This window comes from Gallinula chloropus (genome assembly GCF_964237585.1).
Source record: "Gallinula chloropus genome assembly, chromosome: 19".
Classification (NCBI taxonomy): domain Eukaryota; kingdom Metazoa; phylum Chordata; class Aves; order Gruiformes; family Rallidae; genus Gallinula; species Gallinula chloropus.
Window position 1 is genome coordinate 3463417 of NC_140104.1, and position 27867 is coordinate 3491283.

The 27867-nt window shown below is 42.8% G+C and overlaps 2 protein-coding genes across 2 annotated transcripts in view; both read left to right on the forward strand.

The window, feature by feature from the left end:
• Positions 1 to 6260, forward strand: part of MED13 (mediator complex subunit 13) — a gene marked incomplete at its 5' end in the record, with an annotated part of 53323 nt that extends 47063 nt beyond the window's left edge. Inside the window, 10 exons of the mRNA XM_084272819.1 lie at positions 223 to 442; positions 1046 to 1237; positions 1377 to 1600; positions 2047 to 2189; positions 2410 to 2568; positions 2674 to 2859; positions 3067 to 3215; positions 3458 to 3631; positions 4763 to 4863; positions 5512 to 6260. Of these exons, the coding sequence (XP_084128945.1) occupies positions 223 to 442; positions 1046 to 1237; positions 1377 to 1600; positions 2047 to 2189; positions 2410 to 2568; positions 2674 to 2859; positions 3067 to 3215; positions 3458 to 3631; positions 4763 to 4863; positions 5512 to 5644 (1681 nt within the window). The 3' untranslated portion in view covers positions 5645 to 6260. The remainder of the gene's footprint in view (positions 1 to 222; positions 443 to 1045; positions 1238 to 1376; positions 1601 to 2046; positions 2190 to 2409; positions 2569 to 2673; positions 2860 to 3066; positions 3216 to 3457; positions 3632 to 4762; positions 4864 to 5511) is intronic.
• A 3475-nt stretch (positions 6261 to 9735) lies between these two features.
• On the forward strand, positions 9736 to 26779 carry INTS2 (integrator complex subunit 2; the record flags this gene model as incomplete). Its single annotated transcript, XM_084273029.1, has 24 exons — positions 9736 to 10028; positions 10335 to 10473; positions 11169 to 11271; positions 11497 to 11610; positions 12230 to 12360; positions 12451 to 12624; positions 13155 to 13381; positions 14179 to 14304; positions 14850 to 14921; positions 15015 to 15129; positions 15782 to 15850; positions 16355 to 16489; positions 16965 to 17141; positions 17822 to 17930; positions 18359 to 18463; positions 18923 to 19087; positions 19279 to 19480; positions 19976 to 20101; positions 21622 to 21811; positions 22418 to 22660; positions 23644 to 23751; positions 23927 to 24032; positions 24208 to 24384; positions 25178 to 26779. The coding sequence occupies 24 exons, from the start codon at positions 9736 to 9738 to the stop codon at positions 25345 to 25347; spliced, it is 3576 nt and encodes a 1191-aa protein (XP_084129155.1). The 3' UTR covers positions 25348 to 26779.
• Positions 26780 to 27867: the final 1088 nt, after the last annotated feature.

Below are 27867 nucleotides of genomic sequence, written 5' to 3' on the forward strand. Positions count from 1 at the left end.
GCTGTAAAAAAGAAGGGTAAAGAAAAGACAAGGGATACTGAGTTGCTGATAAGCTCACACACAAGAATGAAATAAACAGTCTGGGTTTTACACCATAGTTGACTTGAAGGTCTTTCAGATTAATACTTGACAATTTGATTTTAGTTTTAAAGTAAAAGTAAATCATTATAAAACTCAATTTATTTATTCTTTTGGTAACTGGTTTCAAAATTTCCTTTCCAGCACTATGGATCGTGATAAAGTTGGAGTCCCTACAGATGGAGATTCACATGCTGTCACCTATCCACCTGCGATTGTAGTTTACATAATTGATCCTTTTACCTATGAGAAAAAGGATGAGAACAGTAGCTCGTCCAGTTTGTGGACACTTGGACTTCTGCGCTGCTTTTTAGAGATGGTTCAGGTTCTTCCTCCTAACATCAAGAATATAATCTCTGTGCAGGTGAGCCAAAAAAAGTGTCTTTGGTTGTGTTTTGGAGACAATAACACCCTTGAGGAGGTGCAAGTTTAATTTGCTCTGTAAGCATAACTTACAGTTCTACAGCTGTTATGTCAGTAAGACTGTAGTTTTTAGAGCAGGTTGGGTGTTATTAACCAAAGCCAAATCAGTCTTGTTTCTGAGGAAGTGTAGTGTCCCACTCCAGTGATGAGTGAAGGAGGAAATCAGCTTGTCCCATTGTTGGAATCTGTGCTGTCAGCCTGACCCTGCTTGGGTGTTAGACGGTGCTCCTTCCTGATAGGCATCTGGCTGTAATGCTGTCAGCCGCTGCAAAGGTAGTTAACAGAGGGCATCTTTTTTTTTTGAGGAATCATAAAGATTCTTTTCTAAACAAATTCTTTTTTCTCTGAAGAAAATGTCAATGAAAACAGCCCCACATAGCTTTGGAAGAAGTGACAGGACGTAGCCAAGAACCAGCGGAATTTGATTGCAGAGTAAAATTCTAAAAGGAGTGTATTGAAATACTGTGTCAAAGGCCATTTAATCTGGTGATGAATCACTAACTTATTCTTTTTTTTTTTTTCCCCTGTCCGTGATCTGTTCTAGATTGTCCCATGTCAGTACCTTCTGCAACCTGTGAAACATGAAGACCGTCAGATTTACACTCAGCATTTAAAGTCTTTGGCGTTTTCAGCTTTTACTCAGTGTCGGAGACCTCTTCCAAGTTCCACCAACGTGAAAACCTTAACTGGCTTTGGCCCAGGTTTAGCCATGGAAACTGCTCTTAAGAGCCCTGATGTGAGTGGTGGTAATGTGCTTGTGTAAATGTACACATGTCCCTGGTTAAATCCCGGCATCTTTTGTGTTCACTGACTAGAGTTATTCTTAGGAACAACTGCTTCCTGCAACTTCATTGTCTGTTCTGTCATCTTTACAGAGACCTGAGTGTATCCGCCTGTACACCCCTCCTTTCATACTGGCTCCTGTGAAGGACAAGCAAACAGAACTAGGAGAAACTTTTGGAGAAGCTGGCCAGAAATACAACGTACTTTTTGTAGGTTACTGTTTGTCTCATGATCAGAGGTGGCTTCTTGCGTCCTGTACAGATCTCTACGGGGAGCAGTTAGAAACTTGCATAATCAATATTGACGTACCAAACCGGTAAGAACAGAACTGCTTCTTGAATTTTTAGCATGTTTGTTGTCTTTTGTTCCCCTGAAGAATCAGTTGATTTATGATGCTGTAAAATAACTCTCACTTTTCTAGATTCGCTTCATTGCAAAGCTAAAGCAAACTGATATTGTCTGTATTGTGTGCACATTGAGTTAAATTTCTGGAAGAACATGATTTGGTTTCATGAGATTCTTACGTGTGTTTGCACTGTCCCATCCCATCTGTGTGTGCCCCCCTCCCCCAGCTTTTGATTGATTTAGTGTTAGAATGTGATTAATTAAAAAAACAAACAAGCCACAGTGGCAATTGATGTATGCCAATACCAACTTTCTTGCAACCTGTGAATATTCAGGTTAATACAAATAAGTTCCAAATGTGGCAATAAAAACTTGCAGCAGATGGATTCTAGCTTTGTTTTCCCTTCTTAATTGTAGAGCTCGCAGGAAAAAAGGCTCTGCCCGCAGACTTGGTCTTCAGAAACTCTGGGAATGGTGCCTGGGACTTGTGCAGATGAGCTCTTTGCCGTGGAGAGTTGTAATAGGTCGTTTAGGAAGAATAGGGCATGGAGAATTAAAAGGTAACGTTAGCATTTTGGGAGTCTAAAACTTGATTAAGCTTTCATATTTCAATAATACAAACTGACTGTCCCTGCTTCTGGAATTCTAAAGAATTTGAGAGTTCTTTGTTTGTTCCAGATTTAACAGGCGTGGAGTTCACACCACACACTGCTACATGTAAAATGTTTTCTGCAGGAATCGCTCTTCTTGTAGATAAACCTGTCCCCTTTGTATCCTCAGACTGGAGTTGTTTGCTGAGTCGCCGAAACCTTCAGTCCCTTAGTAAGAGACTAAAAGACATGTGCAGAATGTGCGGTATCTCTGCTGCAGACTCTCCCAGCATTCTCAGTGCTTGTTTGGTGGCCATGGAACCACAGGGATCCTTCATTATTATGCCAGGTATTCAAGAAACTCCCCCCCTCTTTTTTTTTTTTTAATGTTGGCAAGGGAACTAATAGTTGGGATTTAGCAAAACTGAGCAAATACTTGATTTCTCTTCCAAAGATTCTGTGTCGACCGGCTCTGTGTTCGGACGCAGCACCACTCTGAACATGCAGACCTCTCAGCTGAACACCCCACAGGACACGTCCTGCACTCACATACTCGTGTTCCCCACATCTGCATCCGTGCAAGTAGCATCGTCAACTTACACCACTGAAAACTTGGATCTGGCCTTTAACACAAACAATGGTTAGTAGCTTGGGTTTATTCTTGTTTTAAAAACAAAACAAACAAACAAAAAACCCCTTACCTCTCTCCTCATAATAAGCATAAGGGTGTTTGTTGATTTTAATTAGCTACAAGATTGATATGGAAAATCACTTGATTTTGGAACGTGTTGTTGTATCCTGTATGTGGTGAAACTCTAGAAATTCACTGGTCTTGTTCTTTTTCAAGATGGAGCAGATGGAATGGGAATCTTTGATTTGTTAGACACTGGAGATGATCTTGATCCTGATATTATAAATATTCTTCCTGCATCCCCAACCGGATCCCCTGTACATTCTCCAGGGTCCCACTACCCCCATGGAGGTGATATGGGCAAGGTAAATACTGGAGTAAATACAGAGCTCTCTGTGCCTTGTCTGTTTGTTCTACACCTGCTAATTTCCTTTTGTGGAATGAAAGGTTCCTACGGAATGTTTTGAATCAGTTGGATATTGGAATGTCTCTGCAGGATGCATGTAATACTTGGGTGTTTCAAAGTTCTTTGGGTTTAGAAAGCTACAAAAAACTTCTGTGCAGTTTGTGCTCTCCTAAGATTAAACTATTGCCTGTTGTTTTACAGGGTCAAGGTACAGACCGTCTGCTTTCAACAGAATCTCACGATGAAGTAACAAATATTCTGCAGCAGCCACTGGCCCTTGGTTATTTTGTGTCAACTGCCAAAGCAGGTCCGTTGCCTGACTGGTTTTGGTCAGCGTGTCCTCAAGCACAAAATCAGTGTCCCTTGTTTCTTAAGGTACTGTAATCACGGGTCTTCCTGGGCATTCTGCATAGGGGGTTGTGCAGGGATCTGGATTCTGAGCGGCGCGTGTCTCTTGGCACATGCCTGCCCTTCCTTCAAGGGAGGGAGGTTGGGTTTGACATTGCAGAGCTCTGGCTCGTTGCATTCAATTTCTTAAGGGAAGGAAGATGATGGGTGGAAGCAGCAAATGTTCCGAAGGGTTCTGCTCTTCCCATGGCTTTTTCACAGTAACCTGGAACTCTGTTCCTTTCCTAGCTTTGTGCTACTGTACTTCGTGGGCATAGGTTGAGTTTCCAGACAGATCTCTGGTTAATGTTTGACTCCTGTGGGGACTGGTGTTAAAGGGGGAGGTACCCAAGTCTAACATGTGGTGTCAGTTACACGGGGTGAAACAAAAATAATAAGTAACCTCTCCTGGTGTATTGCACAAAGCATAAAGCCAGGTTTTCCATGCTGGCTGTTGCCAAGTGATAGTCATTGCATCATCTGTCTGGATGTTGTCTGATCTCCTTATCTGTTTATGGCACAATCCAGACATACTTGGCACATGGGAGACTATACATTAATATAGACAGAAACTTTCCCTATTAACATTACTCATTTTTCACTTAAATTAGCATCTTTCACTCTGTGCTTTACTTTGTAATGATACAGATATATTTCCTTCAGCCTTATTTGTGTCTGGATTACTGGCTCCTCTTGGCCTAAGCTCAGCTGCAGCTTTGGTATAAGACTGGGGTTTTTTTGAAGAGGGGATTTATTATTTACCCTAAGCAGCTCTCTATATGGAATATAAATAGACCACCCTTATGCAGACCAACTGGACTTGCAAGCCTGTGTATTACTAGATGTCTTGGGCCACTTGAGTTGCTATTTTAATAATCACTTAATTAAAAAAGAAAATTTCTAAAATACATTATGCTACTAGCACTGTGCTTCTAGGGGAGATCTCTGTGCATTTCCTTTGTGTTCTGATAATTCCCCAACTTGTTGATGGCCTAAGGATAAGATTTGTTTTGGCTTGTGTGTCAGAGACTGTGAGATACGGGTCAGCAATAGAGAGGGAGGAAATCACGCTGCGGTTGAACCAGGCAGTAACTGCTGGCATCTTTCTTCCTTCCTTAGGCCTCTTTGCACCTCCACGTGCCTTCAGTGCAATCAGACGAGCTACTCCACAGTAAACACTCCCATCCACTTGATTCTAATCAAACTTCTGATGTGCTCAGGTATTTATGATTGATCACTTGCAAAAAACACTGCGCCTTTCATTTGTGATGCTGCAGAGAAGCTGCTGTTTGCTTTTCTTGCTGATGGTTTTCTCTGTGCTGCTGATAGATCCTTAGTACCTCACAGAGACGACATAAATTGCTGTGCTTTGAACAATTAAAAGGTGGCTTTATCACAATAGTGCCATTAAATACAAACATCTCTAAGCCCTTCTTTATCTAATCAGTGTTGATTACAACTGAAAATATTTGAAAGACAATGAATTCCTCAAGCTAGAAAGAGAGTTTGAGGAGTAAGACAGAAGATGGTGCATAAATGAGTGGAAGATAGTTATAGTTAAACCAGAATCTTGTGGCAATACTGAAATGCTGAAGCCTGAGACCTGAGAGAGGCTCCTGTAAACAGAGGCTGCTAGTTGAGAAAACATCAAATTTTTAATGAGAACCTCTTGACATTAAGCACAGACAATGAAGATGAGAGTTCTCCACTGAAAGAAGCTTTAGCTTTGAGCTGCCTGTAATAATTCTGAAGGCATGTTATCTCAGGATGTGTTTTTAATACCAAAAATTCTGGATTATATGAAATTAGGACTGTCAGATAGTGTTGGGAAAATCTGTTGACTTGATGGAAGCTTGTTTGCTTTTCAGGTTTGTTCTGGAACAGTACAATGCACTCTCCTGGCTAACCTGTGATCCTGCAACCCAGGACAGACGGTCGTGTCTCCCAATTCATTTTGTGGTGCTGAATCAGTTGTATAACTTTATCATGAATATGCTGTGATCTTCATCTGAATTTTGCAAGACAAAAAAAAACGAGGAAAAGGGATATTTCACTGCAGGACTAAGTTATAATTCTTCTCAGTGCGAGTTGTTTGCGATGGGTTATGAATCTTGTTACTTCCAGCAAATATTGGTCTGACTTGCGAGAGGGGCTCCGGTTGCCCGGCTGTCTTGGAGTCATCGACTACGGGGGCGCTTGAGAGTGATGATCAGAAAGTGTATTATAACATTTTTAGTAGCAAAATTAACCATTTTTCCCCAGCCACAGTATTTGTGAAGAGTAATGAGCCATAGTACCCAGTCATGGTTAATGAATTATTAAAAGCATGGAGATGAGAAGAAACATGAGGAACATTAAATTTCAACCTATGGCTTTGGAACATCAAGATGTTCTTGTATTGGATTATAGTACCTAGTATTCAAAAAAAAAAAAATGCCTGCATCTCTTATTTATTGTAAGTTTTTAAATGTATAAATTGTCTTATATTTCTTAACCTCTTTTATAAAAATTTTCCTAGAAGGTTTATACTGCCTTCTTGCTTTAAAGCAATTGGTCTAAAATATATGTAATCGTCTTAATTAAAAGTTGCAGTAGGTTGCTTTTAGAGTATTATTTTTTTGTAAGGGGGGGGTGGGGACAGTAAATTTGTATTGTCTTGATGTACAGTTTAATGGGGATAGAGGGGTTAATGTCCATACCATTGTGTGTGGGGGATTTACAGCTAAGCTGTAGTTGCAGAGTACATGTACAGTAATGAAGTTCACTGTGTTTATATAAATTGAAAAGGTACCGGGTCTTACAGCATTTTATATCACACCTTTACAGAGTAACAATGGCAATATATAAGTGATATTGTAGGTGGTTTAACTTGTAGTGAGAATAAAATGAATAAACTCTTCAGTTGAAGTTTGTGTTATGGTTCAGGGCTGTGGCTAGATTCTCAGATCTATTTCCAGTACACAAGTTGTAATATTACAAGAATATCTGGTGTGTGGTGGTGTTGCTGCCCAGATATTCTTGGCACCACAGTGGCTGTGTTATTTTCTGCCGCATTTGCGATAAAAACATGAATCTGATACGGAACAGGCAGAAAAAACTCTGATCTTATCCAAAGTCTCCTCTAAGGCTGAAATTTAGCCCAGCTCTAGCCATTTTACAAATGCAAAAATAGTCAATCTTGACTTTAAGATTGGTGTGTGTTTAACTAAAATGTGGTGTATATAGATTCTCAGTGAATTCTGGTATTCAGACTTTATTCCACTAGTTAAAAACAGCACGAAACCCTGAACATTTTCCTTTTAATGTATTTTTGGCACTGTGGTGAAGGTCCCAAGTATCGATGTACGGCCTTCCCCCTGTCCCCGCTTCGGGCTTTGGCTGGGGCACTGCCCAGAAGGCTTAGCCCTCCCCAAGGAAGGGGCTGACACATCACAAGGCTTTCCGAAACGCCTTCCTCTACCTACAGTCCCCACTTCTCCTCCTCAGCTTCCTTCCTTTCTCCTAGCACATGCCAAACGCTCTGAAATAGCCCCTACGGGTGCTGAAGAGCAACTGCATTTGCTTTTCCTGGGTTCCTCCTCTGACTGCCAGATGAAAAACTTAACTCCTGCAGCGCTCCCCAGCCTGTTTGCGATAACCCGTGTCCTGGGTCTTAATACTGTCCGTCTCGCTGGTTTAAACCTTTCAAGGAGCAAGTTTTAAGATCCATGTGTGCACCCGCTGTTAATCCCCTACAAGGAAGAATTCGCTTGCGTTTCCAAACCTTAATGTGCTCATGAAAATCATGTTTCATAAATGCTAAATACCCGCCTGAGGGAACTTTTCATAGAACCAGTCTCACTGAATCGTGTATATATACAATATTAGCAACTTTTTTGGGTTTTGTATAAAGAAGTTGTACAATTGGTGATGAAAATTTTCAGTCGTTTCTTCAAAATAACATGAGTGCAATCAGAAGTTAGCATATTTTGATAAATAGAGTGAAAACTGGGTCTGTCCATTACTTTATCCTGATCACAGTAGCGCACCGCAGACTGAACAGCACATTTTTGGCTTAGAGAAAATTTGTTTCCTCATTTGGCTGAGTGTTTGGGTTGTTTTTTTTTAAAGTGGGAAAGCGCTCCTAAAACTGGAATTATTATTATTTTTTAAGCTTTGTGGTCGTTTTTAACCCTGGCTTAGTTAGCCAGGTGCCAAGGGCTGGGTTTGTTTCGGTGTGGCTGACTTGTATTAACGGAGGTAAGTGAACGGGCTGCCTGGACGTTGGTGTAATGGGTTGTTACCCAGGCCACAGCCTCCCCTGTGAAACTCCCCAACTGTGGAAGCTGCTGCTTTCCCCACGAACGCCATTAAAGTAAATGTAAAGATTGTAACCACTAGAAAAGATTGGGAGAGGGATGTTTCTGGAGCGAGAGTCACAGCCGGCAATGTACATATCAAATTGCCAGCACCACGGAGCCAACTGCTACGCCTTTTGTCAGCTACTTTTATTTAACTATTTTCAGTGCACATAATAGCTGGTTTATAAATAACTTTGTCACAATCCAATGACTTGGGTTCTTTAGCAAGTACAAGCTTAAATATTTGAAAATTTCAGCTCTAGCTTCTGAAAATGGCCTTGCAAGGAAACATTGTCCCTGGCAGAGCTCTGTTAAGTAGCTGTGGAGGTTTGCTGCCTCTTAGCATCCAACGGGAGAAGGCTCTGCTATCCTTCTGTACTGATTAAAAACCCCTGAATTAAAAATCTGTATTTGAACCTGGCTGTTCACATACTGAAGCCGTTTAGTTGCCTCTGACTCTCTGCTCTCGAATCAGGCTTCCGAAAACCCTCCCACCAGACTGGCAGGCCCCCGACTGTACTTGCAAACAACCCATGGGTTTGAAAGTAGCTGTAACATTTAGATCTTTCTACCATTGCCTGAAATAATTGAAGATAAATGAATTTATATTTAAATCCTCAGCTATGTTCTTACTTAGCTGTCAGTTATGGCGCAGACTATTGTATTTCTATATTTACCTCCAGTGGTAATTTTAACTTCATGTGTTGCTATGAAGACGTGCCGATGTCTTTAATCAAGCACTATTTGTTAATACTGTAATATCAAAATATTATGTCGCATTATTTTAAAGCTTTCAAAAAAAAAATAAGAGTAAAATGTTTTAAAACTGCTCTTGCACCGTATAATTTGCCGCACAGCATATCACTCTGTGTCGATGGTAATGCTGCATTAACGATGTTTTGATCTGGGTTTCTTTGGAGAACTGGCGGACGAGGTGACATTGTACGGCATCGCTGCCTCGACAGCCTCCAGCCGGGACGGTCTGTGGTTGGGGGGATTTGTTTGGGTGTTTTGTTGTGGTTTGTTTGGTTTTTTTGTTTGTGTTTTTTTTTTTAAATTTTCTTTTAGTAAAGGACCCAGGACTATGCTTCATACTTAAAGTTTATTATTATTATAATTATTATTACTGTTTGTGGGTGTACTTTTTGTTTTCAGTGGAGTAAAGCTTAATTTACAGTAGAACTGGATTTGGGACCTACCACAATCCTCAGGGTCACTTTTTCAGGACGTTACTAACCTAGCTTTAGGTTTTCCGAGTCAACTGGACGCGAGGACCTCGCAGAGCGCGTGGCGGGGAGGACGCAGCCCGCGGCTGCCGGGTCCCCCCTCCCTGGGGGACCCCTCATCCCTTCTCACGCAGCCGCCACCCGCCATGGGCCAAGTCATCGTATTTATCGTGACAAGAGAGAGAGAGAGAAGAGACGCGAAGGAAGAAGGCGATTAAGGAACAAACACTATTGCTGCCGAATGCCATAAACACTGAGTTGTACAAATTGTGATTGAGGAAATGAAAAAGGTTTATACTTTTTAAAAAAAAAAATTTCAAATGGAATAAATTATTCATGAAGCCTTGATTGTGGGGTCTGCTCCTTTCCCGCGGGGGAGGAGGGGGGGAAGGCAGGGCGGGGCTGCCCTGACCTCACAGCCCGCCCGTGAGCTCACTTCCCGCGCCCTACGCCCGCCGTGACGCCTTTCGATCCGCGCCGGAAGGCGGAGCGTGACCGCTCGGGCGTACGGGGAGGGGCTGCCGCTATGGCGGAGTGCTCGGGGCTGCAGTTCGTCAGCCCTTACGCCTTCGAGGCGATGCAGAAGGTGGACGTGGTGCGGTTGGCCGCCTTGAGCGACCCCGAGCTGCGGCTGCTGCTGCCGTGCCTGGTGCGTATGGCCCTCTGCGCCCCCGCCGACCAGAGCCAGAGCTGGGCTCAGGACAAGAAGCTCATCCTGCGGCTGCTCTCGGGCGTGGAGGCCGTTAACTCCATCGTGGCTTTGCTCTCCGTGGACTTCCACGCTCTGGAGCAGGACGCCAGCAAAGAGCAGCAGCTCCGGTAAGTCCGAGAGCGGCGTCAGGTGTGGCGAAAGCCGCCCTGGGGCCTTTACAGCTCTTCCCTGCCGCTCAAGTGACGGGATGCGCCGTGCAGGGGCTGGGCCGGGGGTCGGTGCCCGCCCGGGCCGGGGGACCCCGCCTCGGGGCTGCGCGGTGGCCGGCGCTGGCTCGGCCCCCGGGGGAGCGGGGGGCTCGGGCGGTGTGGTGACCGCGGGGCGGATTTCGGGGCGCGGCAGGGGAGACCCCGCGGAATTGCTGCCTGCCGTTAGCTGGCGAGGCGTCTGACGGCCGGCGGTTTGTCTGTCAGGCACAAGCTGGGAGGAGGCAGCGGAGAGAGCATCTTGGTGTCGCAGCTGCAGCACGGGCTGACGCTGGAATTTGAACACAGCGATTCGCCTCGCCGGCTTCGTCTCGTGCTCAGCGAGTTACTCGCGATTATGAACAAGGTAAATGACTCTGTTTCTGGGCGCTTGTGAAGGTTGTGTCGGTAGAAACGCGCTGTGGATGGGTCACTGTGATGTCTGGTTCTGGTCCCGGTGCTGCTGGTGGCTGTGAGTCCCCTCCGGCTCCTCCTGGCTTCGCAGGGCTGAAAGGCTCAGGCTGGCTGAGCAGGGGCTGCTCATAAACTCTCAGGAACCAGCTTCCTAGAGGAAATTTGTCATCCTCAGAGCAAAGGCAGGTACTCTTTTCTAACATGACACAGGCTCTTTACGTTCTGTAACGTGCTGTACTCAAATATAACATGATTTTGTGATGTATCAGTGCAGAAATCACATTTAAAATCCTAATTACAACTCTAGTCCACCCAGTTCTTTAGTGGCAGCAGGATATTACCCACTGTGTTTCCCTTGCCCCTCCTCAGCCTCCCCAGCAGTTTATTTGTCTTGTGTAAACTTCCCATGCTTTTGGAGTTGTCAGGGAGCTGTTTCTTCTGGAAAGCAGCAGGCACCAGCCGTACTGAAGTGTTTCCCCATGTAAATATTTCTTCATCTGAACGCTTTGCTTGCCTGTTCTGTGTTTATAGCTGTATGTTTTTGGCAGTGTTCAGTGTATTCAATCTGCTGAATTTAAGGCTGTAAAAGACTGATGAGAAAAATTGCTTCATAAAACCTGTTCAGTGGTGATGAATAATGTCTTGTAGGTGTCAGAATCCAATGGGGAGTTTTTTCTCAAGTCTTCTGAGCTCTTCGAGAGTCCTGTGTATCTGGAGGAGGCAGCAGATGTCCTCTGCATTTTGCAAGCAGGTGTAGTATTCTGTATCTCATGTTTTCTAATCTCTTACAAATGTAACAACGTAGCTTTTGGAGCCATTGTGACTGGTTTAAGTTAACCTAGGCTGTCTGGCTCTTTGAAAGATCACAGGTTGATTTTCTGTTCATTGACCTGTGTGTGTCATTTAAAGGTGTATTAAAACCAGGTTTGACTTGTTTCACAGTAAAGCACAGTGACTTTTAAATCTCTCCACGCAGAGCTGCCATCACTGTTGCCGATAGTTGATGTGGCTGAAGCTCTGTTGCACGTTAAAAACGGAGCCTGGTTCCTCTGCCTTCTCGTGGCCAACGTTCCTGATAGCTTTAATGAGGGTGAGTTACTGTCTCTCCTTGTCCAGCTTACTTTTTCTGAACGTTTGAGGTGATTCCAGGCAAGGCAGTTGATTCTGCGCTAAGCAATGTGTCATATATACTCGAATAGGAGAGCATTTGGCTTGTGAAACGGGTGTCTGAATGCCTTTAGACCTAGAGAAGCCAATGGGTTCCCATCCTCATCTTGGTGATTCCCTTTTTGGCATCTTTGTAGACTCACAGTGCGAATGTTGCAGCTTTTCATCTATAGGTCACTGTTGCAAAGCCTGATGTGGGCAGGGAATAGCGGGACAGCGAGCCCGGCCTCACCTCGCCTTGCTGACAGCTCTTGTCCTGCGGGCTGAGCCATGTTGTGAGGTGAAAAATTTGCTTTGGTGTTGCCTCTTGAGCATCCCTTACCTTGGGATAAGATTTCAGTCTCCAGGGCTGTCAGATGCACAGGTTACATTAGATAGAGTGCAGGTAGTAATGACCCTGTAACTTTGCTGAGGAAAAAGCCTGTTTCCTGTGGGTCAGGAGCTCTTGCCCAGGCCAGGTTTGTGTGGCCCAGGTGATAAATGTGTTTCTGTGGCTTCCTGTCGGGAAGGGCAGGTTTACTAACACCTCGTTGGATGTTCAGTCTGTAGAGGTTTGATTAAGAATGGTGAACGGCAGGACGAGGAAAGTGTCGGAGGCCGTCGCAGAACAGAAGCGCTTCGCCACCTCTGCAAAATGAACCCGTCCCAAGCTCTCCGGGTGCGAGGCATGGTGGTGAGTCTGCCTTTGGTGTGTCCTGACAATCATCATTAGGATCCTTATTGGAGCTTTAAAAAGGTGATTGAGCCTGACCATTTTATCTAGGTGGAAGAGTGTCATCTGCCAGGTCTTGGTGTGGCTTTGACCTTGGATCACACCAAGAATGAAGCTTCAGACGATGGCGTGAGTGACCTGGTGTGCTTTGTGAGCGGCTTGCTCCTCGGAACAAACGCAAAGGTTCGCACTTGGTTTGGAACCTTTATCCGAAATGGCCAGCAGGTAGGAAAATCCTTAAATACTCTGCTTTTTGAAAAATAGTCTGCTAGCTCGCTGTATGTCTTCTGGATGTGGGCAGCTGGATTTGTGTGATTGCATATAAATCCTGTTGCAAGGCTTGGAGCAACCTTTACAAGGCAGCGTCCTCCTGTGGGATCATCAGGTCTATAAATAGCATCCCTGAAGGTGGCTGCTTGGTTATTCTTCTGAAGGTTTTTAGATAGGTGATTGAACAGGCATGGAAAATGGGGAATTGTAAGTTGGAGTGGTTACCTGATTTCATCCTTGGTGTTCACAATGGGAAGTTGTTTCCTGACTTGCTTGGCTAGTTGAGTTAGTTAAGGCTTTGTTTCGCTGTAATAAGCTGTTGTAATCTGATCATGTGTTGCCTGGCTACTGAAAATTGTATTTAAAATAAATTCCTCTGCTCCTTTCTTTTTTCCCTTTGACTTCATCATCACGGAAGCTTTGATAGAATACATGGATGGGATGATTTTACCACTGACATTCTCACCTTTTAACTTCTTACACAGAGAAAAAGAGATAATATCAGTTCGGTGCTTTGGCAAATGAGGAGGCAGCTGCTCCTGGAGCTCATGGGAATCCTGCCCACGGTGCGCAGCACACACATTGTTGAAGAAGCAGATGTTGAGATGGAGCCAAATGTGTCTGTGTATTCTGGTCTGAAGGAGGAGCATGTCGTGAAAGCCAGCGCGTTGTTGCGTCTCTATTGCGCCCTGATGGGAATTGCTGGCCTGAAGTAATGAATGTTTTAACCCTCTGTGGGGTTTATTTTGCTGTTTAAACGGAGGTTGAGAGTTTGGGGCACTTTTAACATGAGCTGTATCTTAATGTGTCCTTGAAGCTGTCTTGGCAGGACTCAGGGATTTTAGGACTTGCAGCCTAGACCCATCTCATGTGCTGAGGGATGGAGCCATCACTTGATATGAGTTTCTTTGTCTTTATAATGTGGTTTGGTGGTGCTAAAGTCTGGGGAGACATGCATGGCTTTGCTTTCTGGTACTATTCTCAGCAGAAAAGTTATTTCATACTAATGGTAAAGATCCATTTATCAACTTTGCTGATTTAAAAAAAAATCTAAAATAATGTGAAAAATGTGTCGCTCTCTTTAATGCTGCAAAATCAGCTCTACTGCCTTGTTAAAGGAAGTTAGACCTCTGGTCAGAGGAGTGTGCAGAAGAGAAAGCAGCTGAAACCATGTAGCAGTGAGTGCTATGTGAATTTAGAATTTCTGTTCCGCTGCTTTTACTTTATGAAGTGTGATAATGAAACAACTTCCTGCATTGTTAGTTGTAATTTAGGTATTTTATACTAATAGGCAAGATTATATCACAGGGAAGTTTGCTCACTGTTACCTCCTAATAGAGGTGGGTTTTTTAACTCAAAGGGAATTGCCAGTTAATCTCGATACTCATCTATCGAGGGCCATTTAATAAACAGATGAAACAACAGAAAATGTAAGCATTGTGATGGGATTGGCAATCTCTTCCTTTTTCAGTCAGCAGCATGGGTTTTGTGCTTTCCTGTCCTCTTCAGGCCAACTGATGAAGAAGCTGAGCAGCTACTGCAGCTGATGACCAGCCGGCCTCCCGCAACTCCTGCTGGAGTTCGCTTCGTATCTCTCTCCTTCTGTATGCTCCTGGCCTTCTCCACGCTTGTCAGGTACCTCTCAGACAGGAGGAGGCTTGTAATGGTGTTCCTCTCCCAGAGCTGCACAGCTCTGCTCTCCTGATGCTTTATACAGATCTCCATCTGTTGGGTTAAGGGATTTGTCTCACACAGAGGTGAGCAGACTGATGTTCCACGCTGCTCTGCCTCTTGTTTAGAACAGATCTTTTGAGAGGGGAGCATTGGCATTGCCTTAACTTGGAATGGTTTTTGAAGGCTAAAGGAGCCCTTGTTAGTTCAGTTTTCTATGGAACAAGTTTATAGCTGGTACCTTGGGGCACCCTGTCTAAGGGGCAGCAGCGTAGGTGCTTCGTGGATGTAGCTTTTTGCTGGGTGTGTTCAAGGCAGGAGATTGCCTGACAGTCAGACTGAAGTTTGTGCTAATTATCAGTGCTCTTCTGTTGTTTGGTGCTGAAGTGGAAGTGACAAAAAGTCTCCTGGCATAAGATTCCTCAAATACAGCTTTTCTGCTAGTAATGGTTAGTAAAACTAATGATAGTTCCTGGGAAAAGGATCTTTTATGGATTTTCTTTGTGCAGCACCCCAGAACAGGAGCAACTAATGGTGATGTGGCTCAGTTGGATGATAAAGGAAGAAGCTTACTTTGAAAGGTGAGAGCAATCCTCTCTTGCTTCTAATGATACCAGTAATCTCACATCGATTTATGTCCTGTTGAAAACTAACTCTTCCTTTGTTACCATTAGCATTTCTGGTGTGTCTGCTTCTTTTGGAGAGATGCTTCTCTTGGTAGCCATGTATTTCCATAGCAATCAGCTCAGCGCGATCATTGACTTGGTCTGCTCCACCTTGGGAATGAAGGTAAATCCTAAACTCTTCCTAGCACATAAATTTCTCTGTTTAAGTTACCAGTTTGCTGTGTATCTGTACTCTTGAATTGACTTTATTGAACTTTGATTTTGCTAGTATACTTAAAGCAAATGGAAAGTTAAAAAATGGGTGAGAAACTGGATTAGTTCCTTGAGAAAAACAATGAACTCTGCGTACCTCTGAGTACACAGGAGTGTTGTGATGAAAGGATCTTCACAGTGACTTGGTGAAATCCTTATTTGCAAGAATTAAACTTTTTTTAGAAGACTGACTAAAGTGCTTTCAAAACTGAGCTGCAAACTTTTTATTTTAAATAGTTTAAAGCAATGTCTGTATGTGCAATAATTAATCTCTGATTACTGAGGGAGATTCACCTTCAATTCACTGTTGTGAAACAGAGTGTCATCAAATGTGGAAGCTGGGTAGGTAGTTTTTAGGATAAGGAAGATGTGGAGCGATGAACTTGGGATATTTGAAAATAATTTTGGTTATATTTGAAGCATGTATGTGAATGTTTTCCTGGTATCCCAGTGAAGATCAGTTAAAAAAGGTTAAAAGTTAATAGTTCATAAAATAAATTTGCAGTACTTATTTTTAAGAAAGCTAGGACTTGAGATGACAATGATTTTGTTCTTTGTTTCAGATTGTTATTAAGCCCAGCTCACTCAGCAGGATGAAGACAATCTTCACACAGGAGATTTTCACTGAACAGGTATTTTAAACTTAGGTCTGGGGTCTCCCCCTACCTCTTTTTTCATAGAATCATAGAATGGCATGGATTGGATGGGACCCCAAGGATCATAGAGCTCCAATCCCCCAACTATTTTTTTTTATTTTACTTTTCTTTCTTCTGTAATTACTTCATCTTGACCTACCAGAAGAATTAAAGCCCTGCTGGGACTGAAGAGCCTTGGCTTGCTCTTTTTGTACTCTGATCTGATTATGGGATTTTTAAATAATGGGGAAACAAAGGAGAAAAACTCCCCATTCTGACATTATTTTTTGCAGTAGCAGGAAATCATTCACAAATGTAGTAAGTGTGCTACAGATTTACACTGTATTAAACGACATCAGAATGTTCTTCAGCTCCCAACCAACCAACAATAAGTAAATGCCAGAAAGAATGTAGCTGTGCCACTTGGTCACCTTGTGCTTGTGTGCTGTGATAAGTTGACTATCTGTGGTATTTTGCTTGTTGATTGTAACTCTCCTTTAGGTTGTTACGGCTCATGCAGTTCGCGTGCCTGTTACAGGCAGTCTCAGTGCCAACATCACCGGGTTCTTACCTATTCACTGCATTTACCAGCTTTTAAAAAGTCGATCATTCACCAAACACAAAGTATCCATTAAGGTATGACCATCATTTCATTGCTGTTCACCATTCTGAGTGTTGACTAGGTTTTGCAGGAGGGTTTTTTTGGTCTAGTTACAGGAACAGAAATCTTGATGAATTTTATAGCCTATTGCCCTGAAATTTAAGAAGGAACTCTATGAAGTTAGGGTACCCAGTTTTAGCTCTGTAATGCAGAGGGTACAATTTAGTGAAGTTAACAATACTAAGAAAGTTAGGCCCCATCTGCCCTTAATAAAATCATAGTCAGTGATGTTCCCAGCCATGATACGTTTTTTTGGTGGGTCTCTGGAGAGCAGTGTCCAGGATACATGATGTGTGACCAGGCCTGACTTAGATCTACTCTTAGACTTTCCAAAGCCTCACTCAGTTATATTTTGGTAATCAATTAAAAGGGAATATACTTGCAGACAAAAAAAAATAACTTGCCTTCCAGCTTTGAAAGTGAACTGTGTGCTGGTGTGGTTTTGTTTAGGACTGGATCTATCGGCAGCTCTGTGAAACCACCACTCCACTCCATCCTCAGCTGCTTCCTCTTATTGATGTCTACATTAACTCCATCCTTACTCCTGCGTCTAAGTCCAACCCAGAGGCCACAAATCAGCCTGTCACAGAGCAGGAGATACTGAATGTGTTTCAAGGACTCTCAGGGGTAAATGATTGCTTCTTTTGTGTCCTTTAATGTAGATGTGTGGTTCAGTACTTGGTGTGTATGCTTCGTGGATTTGGAAGTTACCTTGTAAACTGCCTCCTGCTTACAGGGGTAGTTGTGTGTTTTGTAGTGAACCTTGTTAGTGCTACTCAGGTTTTTAGGAAGGCTGTTTTTTCTCCCTGTTTTGCCCTTTTCCTTGGGAGCTCATCAATTCATGCTGTTAAAAGTGCACCAAAAGCCCTTCATGGGTTGAAAAGTGCAGGTGATTATGTGGGATTTGTAGTTTTTGGACTGACTTGATCTTGATAGTTAAAAATAACATTTAACTGAAGGGCTTTAGCTGGTTTTGAAAGCAGCATTTGCATTTTGATGGAAGTAGAGAGTGGTCACTTGGACACATGTAGAATGAGTGGCAAGCACTGACTTGCTTTGCTGTCCTGAGATTACTCCTTATTAGTGTTCCAAGATATCAAAAATACATTTTAAGTTTGAAGCTCATTTAAAAAATGAAGGAGGAAAAGAAAAATATTCCCTGCAGCTTTGGCTTGGATCTCTTATGGCTCAATATTTTTAGACCAGGCTTACTGCCCCGTCTTTCTTCATATTTGTAGGTAAAACTGAATTTATATTCTCAAGAATCAGGGATGCAACATGACCTTTGTATGGGTTTTTTTGTACAGGGAGAAAATACTCGTCTTACTCAACGATACAGCATCACAACACAATTGCTTGTCCTCTACTATGTCCTGTCGTACGAAGAAGCACTTCTGGCAAACACAAAGATACTAGGTAATGTCAGTGCATTGATGGAAAGCAGTTTAACTGAAATTAAATGCAAAGAGAGAAGTTCTTAGAATAATCAAAGTTAATGTTGCTGTCAGAATCAAGCATAGCATAAAAAGTTTAGACTCTTGTGATAACTACGGTGTTGATGTAGAAATTCAGGAGATCGAGTTTCTGCTAAATCTCTGTACTTGAGGAATTTGTTTTCCAGATCAAAAAGGGTCCAAGCTGGCCAAACACTTAGAGAAATGTTTGTGACCACCTAATAAATGCAGCAGTAATTAACAAAGACTTCCTAATTACTTTGGGTCTTAATTTATTCACGTGTCATCAAACCTCCACATGCATTTCTTTGGGTCTGCAGTCTTACAGTGTACAATACTGAATGAACCCATTTTGCCTTTGAAGTTGAAACTTGTCCTGTTCACTTACAGCTGCCATGCAGAAAAAACCCAAGTCTTACTCATCAGCATTGATGGATCAGATTCCAATCAAATACCTCATCCGACAGGCGCAAGGACTGCAGCAGGAACTGGGAGGTAGGGCTGTGTGGAGAACCTCACATGCCTGAAGACAAGGCGCTGTGTTTCCAGCCCTGTGGCTGTTGTCTCTTTCACAGTGGGCCATCCTTTCTTTTAAAATCTCTCAGTAGTAACCAGTGAGATTACAGCTTTGTTTGAGGAGTAATAGTGAAAGTTTGAGGAAGGTGATTCTTTTTAGAGTAGGTTTTACCTACCTCAGGTAGGTTTTAGAGTAGGAATTGCCTGAGAATTCCAGACTGAGTTTGAGAGTTACTGTAGGGTCCTCCCACCTTTCCAAAAGGTAGCTTCTCCTTTGTGATGCAGTTAGAATATCAAGCTATAACCATGCAAGCTCCTTGAACTTCTTGGCCGTGAATCGGTTAAGGTCTGGTGTTGAAATGATAAGCATAAATGTATTCAGGTGAAAGATACAACTACTTTAACCCAAGGTGTGTGTTTTCCTGCTCTCCTTGAAAGGCTTGCATTCTGCACTGTTACGCCTTCTTGCAACAAACTACCCTCACCTCTGCATCGTGGAAGACTGGATCTGTGAGGAACAGATCACAGGCACTGATGCCTTACTGAGGAGGATGCTTCTTACTACCATTGCAAAGAATCACTCTCCCAAACAGCTCCAGGAAGGTAAATAACTCTCCAAATCGGTTGGAGTATGGTGGGTTTGGGAGTGTGTAGCCATTTAAATTGAGTGTGCTACATTTGTATAATCAAAATGCTCTGCTGCGAACTTGTTGATACATGAGTTTTCAGGTCAAGGAGTCAGAAAAAATGTCAGAAATCCACTGTTACCAAGATCCCATTGTCTTTATTTTTAGCATTTTCCATGCTGCCTGGAAATCACACCCAGCTGATGCAGATCTTAGAACACTTGACACTTCTCTCAGCTGGTGAATTGATCCCATACGCAGAGGTGTTGACATCAAATATGAATCTCTTGCTGAACGCTGGGGTCCCTCGGAGAATTCTTCAGACTGTCAATAAACTTTGGATGGTTCTTAACACTGTGATGCCAAGAAGGTAGGTTCAAAATGCTGTTACAGTGGTTGCTGCAGGTAGAAGGAATGCCACTTCTGTTTCAAGAATAACAACATCATGCCTTTGTCTGGAAACGGGAATAGAATGTCCTGGAGTTGCATTCTTTGTTGGAAATACTAAAAGGAAGTATATAAAAGGAAGGTGGTGCTTGTTCTCTGGGGAAAGGAAGTCACTGGTTCACTTAAACTGCAGGAGTTTGGTTTTGTAGTGTACGTTGTTTATGACAAATTACTGATGAACCACAAGCTCTCTCCTGTAAGAACATGCCTTTTCTGAGGAAGAAGATGCTGTCTTGCAGTGAGAACAGTTTGGTTGCTGTAATTGAATCTAAGTTAACTATATCTTGGTTAACTTCCAGGGCTGCAAATGAAGTGTGGGCTCCGTGGTATGCCTAGAAAAATACAGCTAACTGAGATACAGGAGTGTCAGATGCTTGTGTGGTTTGTTTTCTTATACGGATTATTAATCTCATTTCAGGTTGTGGGTAATGACTGTTAACGCTCTGCAGCCTTCAGCTAAAATAGTCCGACAGCAGAAATACACTCAGAATGATCTGATGATTGATCCTTTGATTGTACTGAGATGTGATCAGAGAGTTCATAGGTAAGCATGTCCTTTAGCTTATTTGTTCTGTGGTACTTGCATTGATACACCGTGCAGCCTAAACATCAGAGTGTCTCACAGAAACCTTCTAAAAGTTTTCAGTACTTCAAAACATATTTTCAAACTAATTGTATGAGCTTTTTTGTATTAAGGTTATTGGTGGGAGGATGAGCGAGCTGTGCAGGCTGTTTTAGCATGTCACCCTGTCCAGCCAAGTGTCTGTTGGACAACCTTACACTCTCTCTGTTTGGGAAACTTTGGGATCTATACATTGATCATCCATTTTAGATTTGTGTCTGTGAATTTGTTCTAAATAGTCATGGCAGCATGCTTAAAATGGCTGCTGCCACGGGTGGAGGTGGTGGGTGAGGATGTGGCTGTAACATCCTTCCACTGCACAGTTTTTTGCCATCCCTCATGGGCCTGTAGGTATTCCCTCTTTCTGGGTAGCAGTTTCTACCAGTGGGCACATGATGGATATGACAAAGGTAGATTTGTTTAAATTCCCAAGAAAGTCTTTTAGTCATACTTAGAAATTAGGTCCTCTAGATGTCAGTGATGGCAGAGGAGGATGTGTAATGCCACTTTATGGCTCCAACACAGAGAATTTTAGTAGTGAAAGTGATCACAGCTGATAGCAATGGGCAGTATTTTAAGGAGAATGTGAAATAAAGCAAACAATAAGTCAAAATTTGTAAATTATATCTTTGCTTTTTCACGGTAATGAAGAAAATTGCATGCTACTCTAAAAAAGATATGGTTAATCATTTTAAATGCACTTTAGCCCCTAGGTTTCTTCCTTTTGTATTCTTTTTCATGTTTGCTGTCACTTGGTGTTTATTTTTCCATTTCTGTATTATCCTTTTGTTTATAATGAATGGCTAATAGTCAGCTTGATTTGTTCTTCCCGTCCTTGTTTGTATGCATCTGTGGCTCCTTGCCTTTTAGCAGTTGAGCTGTGAATCCAATTTTCATTTGACTTGCTACAATTCTCCTAGGCTTCAAGCTTCTGTTGATGACATCTTTAATCCCCAACCTGTAGGTGAAATTTATGAATGTATGTCCCTTCAGTCCTGGATGCAAATTGATAATCCTCGGTTTCTAGAACTCTTAGGGACATTTATAACGCCGTGTGATCTGAAAACTGCCATCACAGTGTTGTGGAAGCAGCTCAGAGCTTGTCTGCCTCATTTCCCCCTATTGTTCAGATAATTGTTTTCCCTGACTTCATGTATATCCAACACTTTTTGAGTCCATCAGAAATTAGTCTCTTCAGCAGTTCCTCGAGTTTTGCAGAGTGTGTGCACACACGTGTGCATGTGAGAGAAGCAGGACTGCCTGGCAGGGCAGCAGAAGGGATTGTGACCTTTAGTGCTTTGCTGGTTTAGGGGAAACAGCTTTACTGTGAACCAGAGTACAACCAGATGAGCCTTTGAGGAGTGCTTTTAGTTTCTTTGCATTACTGTCTTAATGTTCTGCCTACTGCAATGCCTTTATTTTATCTCATATTCCCGTATCAGGAGTCCTCCCCTGATGGATATAACTTTGCATATGTTAAATGGATACCTTCTTGCTTCAAAAGCTTACCTCAATTCTCACCTAAAAGAAACAGCAGAGCAGGACATCAGGCCATCCCAAAACAACGCAATGGGTCCAGAGGCCCCAGAAGTTACAAGGGAAGAACTAAAAAACGCATTGCTTGCTGCTCAGGTAAGGGGGAAGAAATGCATATTAAATGATGTGAGGGAAGGCAATGATAAAACAGAAATACAAAAGCAGGAATTTAAAAGGAGACTTTTTAACCTCTTTTTTTTACTGACTTCTGTTACCATAATGAAGAAAACCATCTCTGTTTTCAGATTAGAAAACAGAAGACCAAAAATATTTAAAATGGTTAACTGCTGTGGTTGTGTTCTGTTAGAACAGAAGAGTTTTGCTTTCTAGCCCTTTTGCCTTGTTGCTTCTGTCACCTAGAGGCTGCTCCTGTACTTCGTTTTGGAGCAGTAAAACATAAACAAACGACAGCCCTGTGTGTGATCATGTGAATCATGTTATTGAAGAGAAGCAGCTAACATAAAGTGTGAGGCTGAAGAATGGCTAACTTACTTAGCTTGATGTTATGGGAACTCTTGAGTGATCCTGTTTCACAGCATGTCTAATTAATGCTCTTCAGGATTTGTGATTCTTGAAGTGAGTTTTTGTTCTATATTTTAAAAAAATCTATAGCTAGAATTTCTAGATACCTTACTGCATATTTGATTTCTTTGATTTCATTTGGGGCTTTTATGCATGGTCTGTTGCTTATTTTCTTCACAGGACAGTGCTGCTGTGCAGATTCTTTTAGAGATCTGCTTACCTACAGAAGAGGAGAAAGCCCAGAGTAGTAATACCCACAGTTTGCTAAAGAGTGTACATAGTACCACAACCCCTACAAGTCCTGAACTAGAGGAAGAAGATAGCTTGCTGTGTAATCTCCGAGAGGTCCAGTGTCTGATCTGCTGTCTGCTGCATCAGATGTATATAGCTGATCCCAACATCGTCAAACTAGTCCATTTCCAGGTCTGCTTTGCACTATTTTTGTCCTTTCATGGTTTCTCTTGTTAAGAAAGAGCCAAATGAAGTAATCAAAGGTTGCTGGATGTGGCTGCTGTGTTCATCAGAAGTTACAATGGCCTGCTTCTCTGCTTCCCATCTTGCCAAATTTGCAGGCCCTACATTTCCTCTGTTTTTCAGTGCTTGGACTCTGGGTTGGAGCTGAGCAAGGAACACCTACGCTATGTTCCTCATGATTAAACACATGCTTTGTTTGTGCCTCTGCTCTTTTTTCTACAAAAATAGCGTGTCTGTTCTAAGCCAAGGAAAATTGGCCTAATCATCTAATTACTTGCTCCACATCTTCTGTGGGTTCCCCTTTTCTGGCCATGTTTTTAAATTAGTATACCCATTATTCAAATCTGCAACTTGGCTTTGAATGCAAACATCTCCTCTTTCCTTTTCATTAGTGCAGAGTTTATGTCTTTAGAGTGGAAGGAGAAAGGTTGCCTCTGCCAAAGCCTTCAAAAAAAGACGAGGGGAAAGATTAGCAAATTTCTTAACATAGATAAGTGTTTTTTAGTGTGTTAAGTTGCTCATTGCCAGTCTCTTTAAAAGGAGTTGATTTGCCTTGACCTCGAACTGATTAAGTAACTAAAACAGTCCTCATGGCACGGTGGTGAAATAAGCAAGTATGTTGAAGTTTGGAACACAGGGGAAGGACACAGCAGGAAGGGACCACTGCAGCCTGTTTTAGTTGGGGGAGTAGAGGAGGAGTGTATCTGCAAATAATACCTTGAGTATTGAGGATTAAGAACTGATTCGGACTCCAGGGTTTGTCACCCAGCCTGCCTCATGTTGCTTCGAGACATAGCCTGTTGCTTATAGTTCTGAACAAAAGAGATTTACTAATATATTCATTTTTAGGGGGGAGGGGGGAAGCATTAATGCAAATCTAATTTAAATCTTAGTTGAATGAGAAGTTTTAAACCACCTCTGACATCACACAGGGTTATCCATGTGAACTTCTGGCACTGACAGTGGCAGGGATTCCATCGATGCACATCTGTCTGGATTTCATACCAGAGCTCATTGCCCAGCCTGAACTTGAAAAACAGGTACTGTACAGTCATCTGGTTTGGAATCACTGTATGTAGTGTTGGTTACATGGAGAAAATCAAAGGATCACTAAAAAAATGTACTCACAAGCTCTGTGAAGAACTTTGGATAGAAAGTGCAAAGCAATTTGTAACTTAGTTCTTATTTCTCTTTTGCCTTTCTCCTGCTGAACAGATATTTGCCATCCAGTTACTTTCCTTTTTGTGTATCCAGTACGCACTACCGAAATCTCTCAGCGTGGCTCGTTTGGCTATCAATGTGATGGGAACCCTGCTCACAGGTAAGCACTCCAGCAGCCCCTAAATACACTGTTAGGTAAAGCAGAATTATTTCTCTAGGTTGAATGCAGTTTTGTCTAAACACCACTGTGTTAATTACAATTGTAAAAGTAACAATTCTGGATTGGATTTTTATAATAACTCCTTTTTACCTAACCATTTCTTTTTCCTTGATAGTTTTAACCCAGTCAAAGCGCTACACCTTTTTTATGCCAACCCTGCCATGTTTGGTGTCATTCTGTCAAGCCTTTCCTCCTTTGTATGAGGATATTATGTCTCTGCTGATACAAATAGGACAAGTTTGTGCCTCGGATGTTGCTACACAGACAAGAGACTTCGACCCAATTATTACACGTAAGTAAAGCACCTTGTATTTCAAAAGGAACTGGGGAGATAAGTGTGTTAACGTTTCAAAGTTTGAGTACAGTTGGAATGCAGTATGAAATCTACTGCTTGTGTCCCATGAATATAAAAGGAACAGGGATAGGTGGAATCACTGGACAGGAAAGAGTTTACAGGGGCTGGAAGTACCCATTTTATTAAACTTTGTGCTGCCTGCCTTCTGTTTTATTTCCCTGCATGTGTCATTTCAAGATGCATCCCTGCATGCAAGTGCAGTGCATAGAATTTGCCACTGACTTCTAAGCCTGAGCTATGTGAGCAGACTACCCCCTTTTGAGAACACAAAGACATTTCAGCCCCTCACAGAGGCATTAACAGCCGTATAAATCTTCCTAATCTGTGGGAAATGCAAAGTCAAATGAGCTACCTCCTCTTACACTTCACACAGAATGGTTTGTTAAATATACAGTGATTGTGTGAACATGGATTAACTGTTTAGCACTTGATCTTGAACGTGTTTTTAGTGTCTTTTTTTTGTCTAAAGACAAAAGGTTCCCTGATTCTAACTATGCTAAGATATTTATGTTAAAAGAAGTAAGAGGGAATTTTAAAAAATCCCAAAAGAGGCAGACATAGGTAAATGAAATAGAAATGTTGCGGTGTGTCTCTAGAAATATTCTGGAGTTAAGCCTGGTGCATAAAATAGTGATGGCTCAAATTTGCAAATTCATAGCATAAGTGTTTGTGTTTTGGGTTAAAAAAACCTTATTTAGATGTACTTTTCTTCTTTTGCTTAATTTTCCAGGTCTCCAGCAACTAAAGGAGAAACCACATGAAGTGTCAGGACTTTGTAAAGATCCATCTAGCAAAAGCTGTTCAAGGGACATTGCGAGCATGGACCCTGATGTTCGGCTATGCCAGTGTGTTGAAAACACTATCATTGAAATAATTAACATGAGTGTAAGTGGGGTTTAGGAAGAGGGCAAATGAAACTGTACCGTGGCCAGTCCTGCGGTCTGGGGTCCATGAATTTGGAGAAAGCTGTGAAAGTGGATTGAGGACTGAGGAACTGGAGCTCGAGAAGTCTGTGGTTTTCACTCATTTGATTCAGTTACGACTGAAAAGAATTCTTTAAAAAAGGTTTATGTTCCTTCCAGTGAAAATTTTTGAGGCAAATGGGGTTGGTAAATAATTTCCAGTGAAACCAAGGCTGATATTCAGGCTTGCTTGGTTTCTGAAGTGATGCAGCAACAAACCCAAAAGGGTTTTATAACACTCTGAAAAGTGAAGACTTCAGTTGTTGCGCAGAGAGCAAAATGATGGGTAAGAAGCATCTGAGATTGAAGCGCTTTGCTGAAGTTAAATGAAGTACTGTTCCAGAGGATGAAATAAAATACTCCCAGGGAAGGCCTGAAAAGTGGTGTAAGTAACTTGCACCAGCACATTGAGCATGAAGAAAATGCTCTAATTTAAATTTGTGTTTCAAACCATTGGTCAAAGTTTCAGTTCATAAGATCAGGAACTTCATTTAAAGATCAGCCAGCCTTCATTAAAAGTTTGAAACTGGTCTAAAAGTTTCTTTAAAAAAAAACCCCAACTAGTAATACAAAATGAGTTGTATAAATGTGATTTTAAAAGAGTATGTATTTTAAGGCAGCTTGTCTGGTTTACTTAAAAATATCAGAAGGACTTAATGAAATAAGTGCAGAGGTATCTTAAGCTGTCATCAGGAAAAGATTAAAAAAGAAATGAGTGTTGAGGCTGAAATGGACAGAAGCTAAATTTTTCCCATAATGAAAGGAGTGATGGATTTTAGCCATACCCAGGTGGTTATGAGCAGCTCAGCAGCCAGGAAAGATGAATCCTTTGTGCTTCATGCACGAAGCTGGTGGTTCTTTCACATACAAAAGCTGCTGGATTTAGCCTCGACAGATGTGTATTGTGGCACTGCAGAAGGGTGTGTATGATGACATATTTGGGAGTTTCTTGATGGTTGCACAGATCTTATGCGAGGCAGCGTGTGCTTTTACGGCGGCAAAAGAAAATTAAGGTTTGGCTGTTTTGCCAGAAGCAAGTGTAGTGCTTCAACTCACATGAACTGCTGAGTTTGTCAATCCACCACTACTTCTTTTCTTAAATGACAGCATCCAGGGTCCTTAAATAAAATAGTTTTCAGTTAAAACCAGTTTATGTTCCAGAAAGTAACAGTCTGAGTCTTAAGTGTGGCCTTAAGAAAGTCGTGCAGCTTGGACAGCTATTTAGGAAGGCTCTTGCTCAATTGCCACACACACTTGGGTTTGTGCCGTGGGCCTACCTGTGTGCTGCAACCATCCGTTACCACCTCCTGCCTGCCGAGTGTTCTTTTGTCATCGTCATGTAAAGAATGTAAATAAACATGTATTTTTTTTTTCCACCCCTCACTTCTAAGTGTAATTTTATACGCTGGAGTAGTATTTAAATAAAAAACTCCCTAGTGTATGATTCGGGTCGAGCCCTTGGTACTGACACTGAATGCCTGTGTGCATCCATCCCTGGGCACAAGGCTGGGGCCTGCTGACCAGGGGCATGGCTACGCTTAAAAGCTGCTGCCTACTAAAAGCAATTATTCGCTTTTAGCTCCCAGTAGCGCAGTTTCTGTGCGCTACGCTTAAATCGAGGTAAATAATAAAAGCATTAAAAGTATTTGGTGAGAGAATTCTCCCTCAGGTGAGGCTGCCCCGCAACGAGTACAACCCGGAAGGTAACAAGGCCCTTGGTAAGTGGATCTAATAGCGCAGAGGTGGAAGGCGGGAGCTGTTCAGTCTGCGGGTTGTTGATTGGCGGTTCACGGCCCTTTCCTGTCAGCTGATTGGTGCCGGGGCGGAGGCGGGAAGCACGGATGCTGAAGAGGGTCGTCGCCGCCTGAGGTGAGCGGCCGCGCGGCGCCGCTCGCCGCCTCCCGTGGGGCTCTGAGGGGATTTGGCGCTCGCGGCGTGGGAGGGAAGGGAGGAGAGTGAAGAAAGTGGCTTTTCGGGCGCTTCTACTCCTTAAAGAAGCTAAAGGAAACGCCTACGTGCGTCCGTGTAGGCTGGGCACACGCGCAGGAGAATGACAGCGGCTTTTCCAGCACTCCCCGGCCGCAGGGAGGGAGGAAAATCCCCGGCGTTGGAGCTAGAGTAGGGCCGCGGTGGCGTTGGGGTTTCCCTGGGGAGTGGGTCCTGTCTGTCCACAGGCGCTGCCGGGCAGAGCAGACCTGGACGGAGCGTCTCTTCACGCTCCCGGTGCCCTGGGCCGATGCCGCCTCTAGCCCGCTTTGGTGTCGAATCCTTCTCTCCCTCTCCACCCTTCCCGCCCTCCCCCTTTTTGTTGGGCAGAGCTCGATTCCAAGTGGTGCTCTTTAAGGGAACGCTCCCTAGAGTGTTTTAGGGAAAAGCCTTTAATGGGGCGCGGTTGCGTTTTTGGAATGAGGGGGGTAGGACGTAAGCTCACATCAGCAATCTCTTTTTGCTAGGGTTT